Here is a 12,775-nt window from a genome sequence, read left to right on the forward strand (position 1 = left end):
TTGATACTCCGTGAAAACAGCCCCGAAATTCCTCAGGCTATCTTCTTGATTGAAAGATTGAACTACTTCTACTTGACAAACTGAAAATAGCGAAAAGTAAGTAGATCACAAAATATTACGAAGTAGAAGTAGCAAAAATCAGATCTACTTGAGTAAGTACCAGAAGTAGAGGATAACTACTTGAGTACTTCGAAAACGTAGAAGTACTTCGTTACTGAACACCTCTGTTATGTACACACTTCCTCTGGAAGGGATCGGTATTCCGCTTCTGGATTTGGACTCCAGAATGCTTCAATGTGCGTATAAATAACATATTATAGTTAAAAAATCAAAATATTCCTGTATTAATTTTGGGTCGACATGTGCCACGTAATCGCACTCATCAATGAATGTCTGCGTAGGGATTGTTCACAAACGTAATTCTCATCACAGGATCGAAACAGCAGTTTGATCTTATTTATAATGTCGTCAGAGTGATTGACTGAGAGAAAAATCGGATGAGATCTTGTTCGTGTCGTTTCAAGGTCATAAACGTTGCAGTGGTGGTAGCGAGTAATCGTATTCTACACGGTATTAACCCGATACTTCCAGCGGAATTTACGACATCATATCGTTTCTAAAAATGCGGAGTTTATATTAGAGTTGATTTAATCCCTTTGATTCCGTCTACTGAGATGCATCAAGTGATTAGCAGGTGACATTCTAGGAATTTTTATTAGTTTGTTTTGTTGTAATCCGGCACTGGGTTTAATAAAGCTTGGCATGAACAATTTACTTCGGCAGTTATTTTATGTTCACAGAAACTCCAACATCGTGACTTGACGATTTTCACATGTGCCAGGCGCGAAATGTTGCATGCTTTTATTATGTCATGAACTTTTCTTCAAGAACGCATGGCGATTATTCAGTTTTATTGACGCTGTATGTAATACAATGGCAGTTCCATCATCGAAAGATGTGAGACGACAATAGCATGAGCTGTAGTTGCTAATAAATGTAAAATGATCAACTTTATAAGTTTCGCTGAGATTAGTATCTTCTTGCTGCTGAGTTAAAGGCTCCTTTATGCCTTTTGGTGATTTTTGTTGGTGGCATTGCATTATGGTGCAGCAATGGCCTATAGTGCACCAGGCCTATTCTATTTTCATTATTTCACGTGATGTCTCTCCCTGTCAACAAAACAAATTGGATTGCTGGGGAGAGAGTGGCGGGATGTGTCAAGATGCTTTCTTTAGAGATTGGCATGCCTTATTGCTTAGCTTCATATTCCAGGTATTCCCGCTCGCCTGAATATCTGGGGCAATGGCTGAGGAAATGATAAACAAACTCTTGTTGCTGGTAAGGCAAGTACGACATAACCTGACTTCGTGGTTCTAATTCGGAGTATATGGTGGGCAAGTCGGCAGTGCTTAGTCTGTTGCCGTAGGAGGATTGACAATTGTACTCCGACATCTTGATCGGTAGGTCGTGGGTGCGATCCCCGGCCGAGTCAGACCAAAGACCTGATTAGTAACACTGGTATCCATGACTTCCCTGCTTGACGCTCATACATTACTGGGATAGCATGGAGGGTGGTGCAAGACTTAGAAAGCCGTAAAGGGCTATATCTGCACCGAGAACATTAGAACTTGAAGTTCGCCCCAATACTACTATAAAAATCACTGAAATCTCAACAAACTTCACTATCACATCACTTTTAAAAGCTACCATGCGATAGAAGATCAGGTATTACGTCACATTTCCAGTTCATGGTGATAAAACATGACCCGTTGTTGATTCGTGACTGAAAGTTGTGACCTTTCGTAAAATTACTCGATTTCGGATTGACTGGGTAATTGAATAAAAATGACTCCAGTTGAGTAGGTCAAACGTTAACATCAGAGAAGGACTTGCGACTCGCGACGGTGACTTGGTAATCCTACGGGCGATACAATCTATGAAACTTTCATGGGAAATAGTAACATATCAAAAGGTCGTAGCTTAAGTTGCGTAGGGTATAGCCAAGTTAAAAATTGTTGAGAACCTTCGCCCAAACCTACTCACGGCATATGTGGGAAGCTAGCGAATATGTGTGCAGTAATAGCAACTATGCAATCCTGAACTCTCAAACCCGCGTATATCAAATCTACACAACTACGTAGGCTATATAATTTTGCTGGGACGATTTTTATCTATATCCAATTGAATTAGTAAGTCAGTACTACGTAAAATTCTGCATCACTCGAAATGTAGATAACGATACAAGAGTTATTCGTCCGCCACGAGCGTTGTTGCTGTTGTTGTTTTAGCAATTGTTAGTATTTAGCTATGGTGATCGGCTACTATGGCCTTTTAATCCAGGTCTGAAGAGTCTAAAATTCCGTTCGGTATCAATTCTTTGCGAGCGTGTGTGTACGTACGTATACTAGTAACACTCAGTACTAGCCTACCGGTCACTAGTACTTTTCCTGAAATGGAAAATCCTGTTGAGTTGATTTCCATTAGGGTTGCATTCAAAACAAAGGGTGTTTTAAGACACTTTGTTTAAAACATGTTTTGAACAAGGTTTTTAAAAAATTGTGTTTTTTTAAGCTGCAAAATCATGCCATAATTGCTGTAAATACTTTCCAAAACATGTTGTATTAGCCTACGGACAATTACCATTCGATATAGCCGACGTATATCGATATGGGATGGTTGGAGCCCTCAAAATAGTCGGTTCGACATTAATAGTACAGATATTTCGTCAAAGGAGTTATATTTACCCTATATTTTCAATTGTCCATGTCAACCACTATCACGTCACAATTGAATATTAGTGACGCCATGGCTTAAAAACATGTTTTAAATTAGGGCCTTGTTTTAAAAATGTTTGTTTAAAATTGATTTTGGTTTTAAATGCAACCCTACTTTTCATGCACCCGACAATTTATTCTTCATGGTCGTTACCAGCCACGAACCATACGTTATGGTAGCTTGCCCTTGGAAAAGACGCTTCTACTGATCTGATGCGTTTCTCAAATGAAATTTTTTTCTATTTCAAAATGAACTAAAATTACCAGAAATGAACGCCGATATTATCCGATTGATTTGCATTGCTGGTATTGCTATTTATTTTCGTCTCCGCGAGCCCAAGAGAATACCAAAACGACCCATAGGAGTCGCGAGTCTAGGGCTGGGCAAAATCGAGTAACTGAGTGATTCGATTCTGAATCATGTAAAATGCTTCGAGTCGAGTCGAGTAATCGAGTATCACCCATTATGACGTCATAACAGAGTATAATATGTCGAAGTTCAAATATGTACCGTTTATGCGACCAAAAAGGATATAATGCCTATTATCCATTACATTAAAGATACTTTGGTATTTTTTCGACCATGACGATTTCATTGCGCTATAGGTGACAATGTTGTGGGATGATCATGAGTTCGGAAATGTGCTATTTCCAGTAACGTTCGTAACTTTGTACTATATGTTTCGTATGCTACGATGCAGCCAATCACTGTTTCAAGGCATCCACAGCGAAAATTAGTATCTAAACTATCATTCTCGTTGATAAATTACCTTTCAGGGGCAAGGAGCGTATAATTGCAGTACTGGAAAAAATCCTCTTTTACTACTCGACTCGAATCATCCAAATTAATACTCGATTCAGATTCGAGTACTCGAATCATTGTGCCCAGCCCTAGTCGCGACCCCAGGTTGCGAACACCTCTGCTAGATAATCAAACTTACATACCAAAGTCATGTCGGTAAAATAGATGAAATTGTAGGAGGTAGTATCCCAATAAAGATCATGGAAGTTCCATTTTATTCCTGCTAGATGTATGGATTTTATTAGCTGTGCTTATTTCATAGATTTCCTCCTTAGAATCTCTGTACTAATCTACCATCACCTGGATTACGCAGAAGATATTTGTTCTCAATGATGCCATACAACTTACTTGTGACATGTCTCGCCGTGTACCATGTCTATTCATCGCCAGGTAATAATAGTATGACGCAAACCAGCTATGTGTGCAATCTTTATTTAGTTGCGACTTCATTGGTAATTTTTCACGGGCTCCTATTCTTTAATATGATTTCCGAGCTGACATGTTGTATCGCAGCTACTATAGTTCTAGGCTTTATTTAGGATACCTTTCACACTCATTAGAGTCGTTGTTCAAGTCTGCTAAATATATTTATGACGTGATGGGTAGCCTATGTCCCTATCTATGATTGTTCTTATACATGACCGGAAGGCGATTCTATCCTATGTTCGAGCCCTTGGTTAGTCACGTCAATTGGAAAAAATGATCACTCTGTATAACAAAAATACCCTTTGCAGCCTACGGACAGAAAGTTGTGATTGTCGGAGGAGGTGTTAGCGGTCTGGCAGCTGCTCAGCATCTCTGCAAAGAGGGTGTCTGTAACATCACGGTCCTTGAAGCAGAAGATCGCATCGGTGGTAGATTGTACACGGATCGTTTTCATGACGAAGTTATCGAGCGAGGAGCCCAGTGGATGCACGGAATCAGAGGGAACCCTGTGTACTGGGTAATAAAATAATTACTAATTTATCATTTAATCCATCACAGTTTGCCCCCCGATTGTGACATTTGATGCCAGTCGTATCGCATAGTAGCTTCCACACTGCAAATCTCTGAGTAAAAATGTATGTAATAATCAGATTTTCAGTATAGCGTGGTCTGTAAATCAGGTGAGCGACACTTTTCAGGTACCAAGTTGTGCTTTCGCACCCATTCCAGTATAAATGACAAAACTCGCCAATTCCAATGAAAATATGTCGCATAGGGATGTAGAGCAATGATTCCGAACTTTTTTGGCTTGTGTCACACTAAAAAAAAAAATTCGTAAGTCAATGAGCTGTTCTTCTGCAGAAAAAATACTTGATTCGCTGCTTTCAAATAGACTAGCTACTAGGGATGGTGTGAAGGTGAGGTTCACGTTCGCATTCTGTGTGTGCACCACCGAAATTTAGAGGTTCACGTTCACAAGCAAACCCTGGCAGGTTCTGTACTGTGAACCTTATTCATATATTACAATTTTAATTTCATTAGAAAATATTTGGTTGAAATTTATTGCATTTCAACTACGGGCTACTATATGCATGGTGAAAAAAACTGCATGTATTGTATAGGTATAGTCAGTCAATGATGCTTATTCAACCAATCCATAATATTGATATGAAGAATTCATCAATGTCTGCTAAATATCAACGTAGCTATACTCAAACGCCTAATACATTGTCCGGTCTGGCCTAGGTCGTTGAGGCGTAAGCTTATATTCCCTTGCCATTCCTCGTCGAAATTGTTGGCAAAGCGACGGAGGATATTGATTTTATGGGATTACAATATCATTTCATAACCCCAGTTGATACATTCGGCGACATTTAAAACATCAGTATGTAGGATTTTTCAGCATTCTGGGGCATTATATGGACCGAGTCGTCGCTATAGGTATCGTGTACGACTGTACGTACATTAATATAGGCTATCACTTCACTGATATGTAGGGCTAGAATTAGCGATATGACTCCACGTGACGTCATGAGGTTCACGTTCGCGTTCACACAGAACCTTTCAAAAAGGCTCGCGTTCACACGAACCTGAACCTTTTAGAGCAGTGATTCCCAAGCGCGGCCCCCAGATAGCCTTCTTGCGGCCCCAATATATATTAAGAAATCGATTTATGACAAAAATAAAATTTATATTTATTAAATACTCTTGCTTGGCTTGGCCTCTGTAGTTTTTAATTATAGAATTGCAGGAAAGTTGTGAGTATAGACTGCTAACGTTACGTCACTGCTGTTTCAATGCAATGTGCCCTAACTTTCCAGTTGAACGAGCAGTAGCTATAGATATAAATAGGTATTGATAACTTTCAAAACCGGAGGAAAATCCTCACAAATGGTAAATTTTTCCCACTTCGTGGTCGCTTGACTAAAAGAGAAAATAGGCTTAACTCCCGGAAAATACAGTTTTTCTTTCACATTAACAGGTGGTTGACTGAAAAAAAGGTCAACTTTCCGGTCCATCTCCCGAAATAGCCGCCGTAGCGTTCCTACAGTGCTGACTCAATGTATATCAGTCGAATTTGGCCCTATATGTAACCAAAATCCTCAAAAAAAGGACAAAATCTCAAAAAAGAAGACATTTGGACGTCCTCCGAGGACACTTTTAAAAAAATCAAAAAAGAGGACAAATCATCAAGAGGACGTATGGTAACCCTATGATAACTGGATGTGCAACACGTGACTCACGGTTGAATAAGCCGAGAGGCATACTGCTTAGCCAGCTAAAAGCAGCATAATTGGTAGTCTCATAGTCAGGGCCGTAACTGCCGCACCCCAAACCCCCCAATTGAGGGGGGCCGAGCTCGAAGGGGGCCCAAAATTATTTCGTGGATTAGCATAAATTATAGAGTATTTTTTGAAAATTTATGCAACTTTTTCAAAAAATTTTCGCGCCTTGCGCGATTTCAATTCGCCACATATCTTGAATTTTGGGTACTCTTCCCCAACAAAAAATACGCTAGATTTATAGTAATGGAAATATCAGCGTTGGCCATGACCGCACCACAGCGCACCAAGACATATAAAGTTTTAGGCCATGTAACATGTGACTCCCAAGAAGTGTGTCAGAACGATCGGCAGCGACAAAGCCTTGGCCGTAAAGGACTGCTTTTATGCTGACCAAAACTTCGAAATACCAGAAACTTCGTTATATATACAAACACATATAGGTTTAATTGTCCATATAGGCGCCTAAATGACTGGCGCCGAATGTTCTTATCTTGGCAATCTGAACCTCACAAGACAAATACCATCCCGCAGCAAAGAAAATTATATGCCAGTGAAGAAATACCAATCTGAAATCGTGTGATCTATCAGTTTAGAAGGTTTGGGCAATTCTACATTTTTTGATGTAGCAGACAGGAGGTCACGGAATAACATCATGTAAAGAAGTCATACCTAGGGGTCCGCTCGTCCGAAGATGTTTAATTTGACGGGGTCTGCGGTTTCAAATACACCTCTCACTCAGCTCTACCGGTAAATCTGATTACGTGGGCAAAGAAGACAACCATGCAATTCCCGATCTTATTCACTGATTTTATCATGAATTATCGAAATATCCGCGCGTCGCACTGTCTCACTAAACATTACAACTTTAATTTCGTGGCAAAAGTGAACAACGTGATGCGGGGTCAGTTTATCACCCTATGGGAGCCCGGGGTCCTGACGAAGTGCTGTTATGTTCCTGCCTACGGGTATACTCTCGCAGATGTTTAATTACTATTGAGGGGGCCTATACCTTTTCAAACACACCTCACTCCGCTCTACCGGTAAATCAGATTACGTGAACAGAGACAGGATGAAAATTGATAGCAATACATGCAATTCCCGATCATATTGACCGATTCAATGATGAAACTAAAGAAATTTCTCGCGCCTCGCGCGTTTAGGCGAAAAAAGCTGATTCACTCAACGGACACCCAATGCAGCAGATAAGTAGCGGTAAACAGAGTGTACAGTTTTGAAATCTCGCCAGGGCAATAATACTACTCCGAAAAAGTCATGATGACTGTCTGGGTCCGTTTCATAGCCGTAGTATTCGTGCGGCCCCGACCGGACTCTGAAATTCTAAATTTGGCTATCACACCGAAGAAGTTTGGGAACCACTGTTTTAGAGGTTCGAATCATCCCTACTAACCACTCATCTAAAGCTTGAACTAACTGTATTACTGCATTAGAATTGAAGTCCAGATATGAGATAACAATTACTCAACTCGTCGCCGATGCCATTATTGGTTCCACTGTAATGGTGACATATGGGTATTTATCAGCTATGAAGCAGTTAGATCGCATTAAGTCGCATATACTAGCATGCATGTCCATTTCAAAGAGTTATGATACTTTTGTTCTGAATTACAAAAAGTTTCGCGGCACACCTGAGAATCTGTGGCGGCACACTAATGTCAGCTATGTATGTCCATTCGTTGTCGGCCGAACTCGCGCCTTTTTGGACGAAGTACGGTTGTTTAGTGATAGAAATTGCCAGCGACGAACAACTGAACAGAGTGCCAAATTCTCAATACAAGCAAATACGATAAATTACATTCACAGCAAAGTCAAGTATAATTCTTACTAAACCAATAATGGTTAAATACATATACGACAAATATCGCTTCTCACACCACATATTACTTTTTTCAGATCGTATCTCGCAACTACGATGTTGTATTGGACGAGTGGGGCGTTATTAGCGGGACCAGCAAGTTGAGTAGCGGTAGGAAATCTCACCCGGCGACAGACAAACTTCTAACCGCTTCTCAGGAACTTTACGGCGAATTTTACAAGAATTTGTCCACGATTGCCAATCCAGATTTATTGAAGGACAAGATTCTTATGCACGAAATGAGAAAGGCGTGGGAAAGGAAGCTCGTATCGTTGAATAATACCATTGACAAAGATATCACGGATGCCGTTTTCTACTACACCATGACGAAATGGTCCTTGGAAACAGGAGAGCGGGCTCTGAACGTTAGCATTTTGGCTTTGTTACATTATCGCTATCTCGTTGGTGGCGATATTACAATACCGCAGGGGTATTCCGTTTTTCTGGACATATTACAAAAATCAATCCCAAAATCAGCCATAAAAGTTGATAGAGAGGTAACGAAAATAGTATGGCAAAAGTCAAAATCCGATGACAGGCTGGGCGACGCGACAAACAAATCCGTCGATTCCCAAGTGAAAGTTGAATTTGTCAACCGTGAAGGCGACAAAGAGTCGATATTTGCGGATCACGTGATTGTGACTGTGTCGGTTGGCGTCTTGAAGAGGTATCACCGGAATATGTTTCTACCAGAATTACCAAAGCAGAAAGTCCGAGCGGTTAATAACATGGAATTGGGAGTTGTGAACAAAATATTTATGTACTACGAAATCAAATTTTGGAATGATACCGATTTCCCTATGCGCCTGCTTTGGGATGCGCTCAACGCGTCTAAATTCACGGACGATGCGCGCTGGTATCGTGACATTGATCTGGTAGAAATCCACAGTGAAAACATGTTGCGGGTATGGGCAAATGCACATGTATCACGTGAAGTGTTGGATCTTTCCAATGCAGAAATCGGACGAAGAATCACGGAAATTTTCCGGATATTCATGCGCGACGAAGTGATACCATTTCCTGATGACGTATTCGTGACAAGGTGGCATAAAAACAAGCATTTTCTAGGATCCTACAGCTATATAGCACCCGGCCTAACAAAATTTAAAAAGAGGATTGCAGCCAAGCCGCTGTCTGTTGACGGGATTCCAAAAGTCCTCTTCGCGGGCGAGGCGATGCATCTAAATAGATATGCAACTATCGACGGTGCTTACAGAACGGGTATCAGAGAAGCCCGCAGGATTCTTAAATTATATTCGAAGCAGTAAATCATAGATAATTCATTGATGCCCGCCGATGTGTAAATTTTGAATGAATGTTGCTGCCAGGGCATCTGATTTGGTAATCAAATTCTTATCTAATTTGTGAAATGTTTTAAGATTTAAATGCCAATCTGATTTCTGGTTTTCCTGCAAATGCTACAGGAGAGCTGTATAGTGTGTAACACGCCAAGCTTATGGTGTGTGTACACTGCCGTACAGACATTTGCCGTTCTTATGCTAATGAAAATGAACTCTGTTATGATATGAAGTGGAATTGATTTTTGTTGTATCCCTCTGATTCGAATTTTATTTCAATTTTGAAGTTTATGATAAATCAGCAAACACTATCGTCCCAATGTGATAAATTCTTGGCTTCATAAAACAATTGGTCCCTACAAGGCCATCCGGGTTTTCCCTTCGGGTGATTTATTAATAACCTGTAATAACAGCAAGCAGGTTACCAAATTGGTTACCAGCAACTTGATAACTGACGGTAAAACGAATATAGAAATCAGGGCGTCACAATACCCTGCTCGATCTTACGCAAGTCGCGCCGTTATTTCTGGTGTTCCACTAAAGTTCACTGATGATGAATTGAACGAAGATCTCTCGGAATTCGGGGTCAGCTCCGTGAAAAGACTCACGAGAATGAATAGTGAACGTAAGAAGGTGGAGACAATGTCTGTATTGCTCCACTTCCAGTCAGAACAGTACCCCCGCTCTGTATCGATTGGTTACTTATCTTTCCGGACGAGACCGTACAAACCACCTCCATTACGTTGTTATAAGTGCAATCGTTACGGGCACACCAGCGACAACTGCCGTGGGAAAAAATGCTGCACAAAGTGCGGTAGTCGAGACCACGAATATGAGCAATGTCAAAACGACAAAAAATGTGTTAACTGTCTCCAGTGTCACAGCGCAGCATATGGCGGATGTCCCGTATATAAGTATGAAGCCAATCTTAGCAATAAAAGAAAAGACCAATGTGCCATTCGAAAAAGCAAAAGAAATGTTCGCAGAGAAAGTTGTTCTGTTGGGGAATGATACGTTGCCTAGCCCGACCGTTGGTTCAGTACCACGGAATACACGACGCACGAGTAGGAACTGGCGATCCGAATACCAAGCGGCATATCCTGCTCTTAACGATGGTGACCTCCGAAACGTGCACAGCAATCAACAGCAATCCACACCAGCTGAGAAAACGCCGAACTACGCAAATCCTTTGAATAGCACTGGGCAATTCGACACCGTCCGTCTTTTAGCGCTAATAGCCGAGATAGTCAACATTGCCATATCTGCCTGTCGTTCTGGTGATCATGATGTTTTCAACATCGTCAGTGAAGCTTCCTCCAAGTATCTTGGAATGTCCATTGAACCTCAAACTCTGAAAAATGTCCTCAAAACGGCTTCCCGATGAAGTGCTCTTCCGCGATATCTTTCTTACAATGGAACTGCCGTGGAATTTATAGAAAATTACCCGAATTTAAACATTATCTCACCACTCTCCGACCACCACCGGATATTATTCTGATCCAAGAAACCCACCTCATCAGTAAATATACTCCGCGACTTAACGGCTATACCCTCTATAGGAAAGACCGAACCCTGCACTCGGGAGGTGTAGCAACCTTTGTTACAAACTCATTGCATTCATCATGCCACCGAATTAGGACTCCACCAGAAATCGATGCCATACTAGTACAGGCGGGTGGTCTGAAATTATGTAACGTGTACATATCCCCGAGCTATCAACTGCAACCAAGTGACCTGGAGTTCCTCGAAGGGCTAACTTCAAAGTCCATCGTGTTCGGCGACTTCAACGCACACCACTCATCTTGGAGCACAACAACAAACAACCGTGGTATCCATCTTTACGATGTCATAGGAAAACATAATTTCGTGCTTTTGAACACCTCGATACCTTCCCGCCTTAACTTAGCATCCAATGCCAGATCACGGAGGTCCCTTCTTGACCTGACTATCACTTCGCCAGATGTTGCCAGTAAATGTCATTCGACTGTTACCGATCAATTGCTGGGAAGTGATCATTTCGTGGTACGCACTTCTTACAATGTTAGGACAATAAAAACTTCAGTGACGATGGATTCGTGGAATCTAAATAGAGCCGATTGGAATAGCTTTTCCGGACTCGTGGATTCCGAGATCATATCCACTTATCCCGATGATGTGGAACGATCTAATGAGGGCATCAGGCATGCGATCGTATCAGCAGCGACAAGGTCTATACCCCGGTCAAAACACTGTGGTAAAAAACCAGTTACCTGGTGGAACGATCTTTGTAACCGAGCGATCAGGCGTAAACGGGCGGCCTACATGAAAATGAAAAGCTCGTTCAATCCTAACGATATTGTATCCTTCAGAAAAATGCGAGCGGAGTGCCGTAGAGCTATTCTACAAGCGAAACGAGCGAGTTGGGAAAGCTTTTGCGGATCATTGGATCGGAAAACGAACCTATCAAAAGTCTGGAGAGTAATCCGGTCAATTTCTTGGGGGCAGTTCGTACGACACATCAAGTTCGTCATCTTCAAACAGTTTGACTATGCTCGACGATAAATCGAAAGCGGACCGCCTAGGTCTTCACTTTGCTACGGTGAGCAGTAACGAGAATCACAGTGATACTTTCTCGCAACTCCGATTAAACTTCGAGGCGGACGAGATGCAAGCAGTAATGTTTCAAACCGACGTCAACAAGGATTACAACGTCGCCTTTTCAATAGACGAGCTGAAAGATGCCGTACATTCTCGCCGGAGCACATCACCCGGTGAGGATACCATATGCGCGCCAATGTTGAAAAATCTTTCCCCTAGTGCCTTGAACCACCTTCTCTCTTTATATAATGCTAGTTGGGACCAGGGTACTATCCCACCTGAATGGAAAAATGCAACGGTCGTCCCTATACTCAAAACAGGAAAGGACCCAGCATTACAGGAATCGTACAGGCCAATCTCTCTAACAAGTAACGTCTGCAAAGTAATGGAAGCAATGGTGGCGAGTAGATTGAGATGGTATCTAGAGAAAAACGGACTATTTGACAACTCGCAATGCGGTTTTAGACAGGGTAGAAATACCCTGGACCATATTTTGAGACTACACGACTCGGTATATAAGTCTATTAACAGCCAAAGGTCAGTGATAGCGGTGTTTTTAGATATTGAACGCGCGTACGATATGCTATGGCGGAACGGGCTATTGTATAAATTGTCGCAACTAGGCATATGTGGGAAAATGCTCTCTTGGATTCGAGCCTTTCTAGATGAAAGGACTTATCGAGTAAGGATAGGATGTACATTATCCAAATCGTATGTTCTCGAAAACGGTACTCCTCAAG

General features: G+C 41.5%; 1 protein-coding gene across 1 annotated transcript; it reads left to right on the forward strand.

Moving 5' to 3' along the window:
* The first annotated feature begins 3,836 nt into the window (after positions 1–3,836).
* Positions 3,837–9,757, forward strand: LOC145445534 (peroxisomal N(1)-acetyl-spermine/spermidine oxidase-like). The gene is made up of 3 exons (XM_080323715.1): positions 3,837–3,966; positions 4,311–4,519; positions 8,199–9,757. Exons 1-3 carry the CDS (start codon positions 3,906–3,908, stop codon positions 9,426–9,428), a joined length of 1,500 nt encoding a protein of 499 aa, XP_080179841.1. The 5' UTR covers positions 3,837–3,905; the 3' UTR covers positions 9,429–9,757.
* Positions 9,758–12,775: the final 3,018 nt, after the last annotated feature.

The sequence above is a fragment of the Botryllus schlosseri genome, chromosome 8, assembly GCF_051294905.1.
Source record: "Botryllus schlosseri isolate E-star chromosome 8, Bs_hap1, whole genome shotgun sequence".
NCBI classification, from domain to species: Eukaryota; Metazoa; Chordata; class Ascidiacea; order Stolidobranchia; family Styelidae; genus Botryllus; species Botryllus schlosseri.

Coding starts and splice junctions, on each gene's coding strand:
- LOC145445534 (XM_080323715.1), top strand. CDS start 3,906: ATGATGCCATACAACTTACTTGTGACATGTCTCGCCGTGTACCATGTC. Junction 3,967..4,310: donor CCATGTCTATTCATCGCCAG/GTAATAATAGTA, acceptor TACCCTTTGCAG/CCTACGGACAGAAAGTTGTG. Junction 4,520..8,198: donor GAGGGAACCCTGTGTACTGG/GTAATAAAATAA, acceptor TACTTTTTTCAG/ATCGTATCTCGCAACTACGA.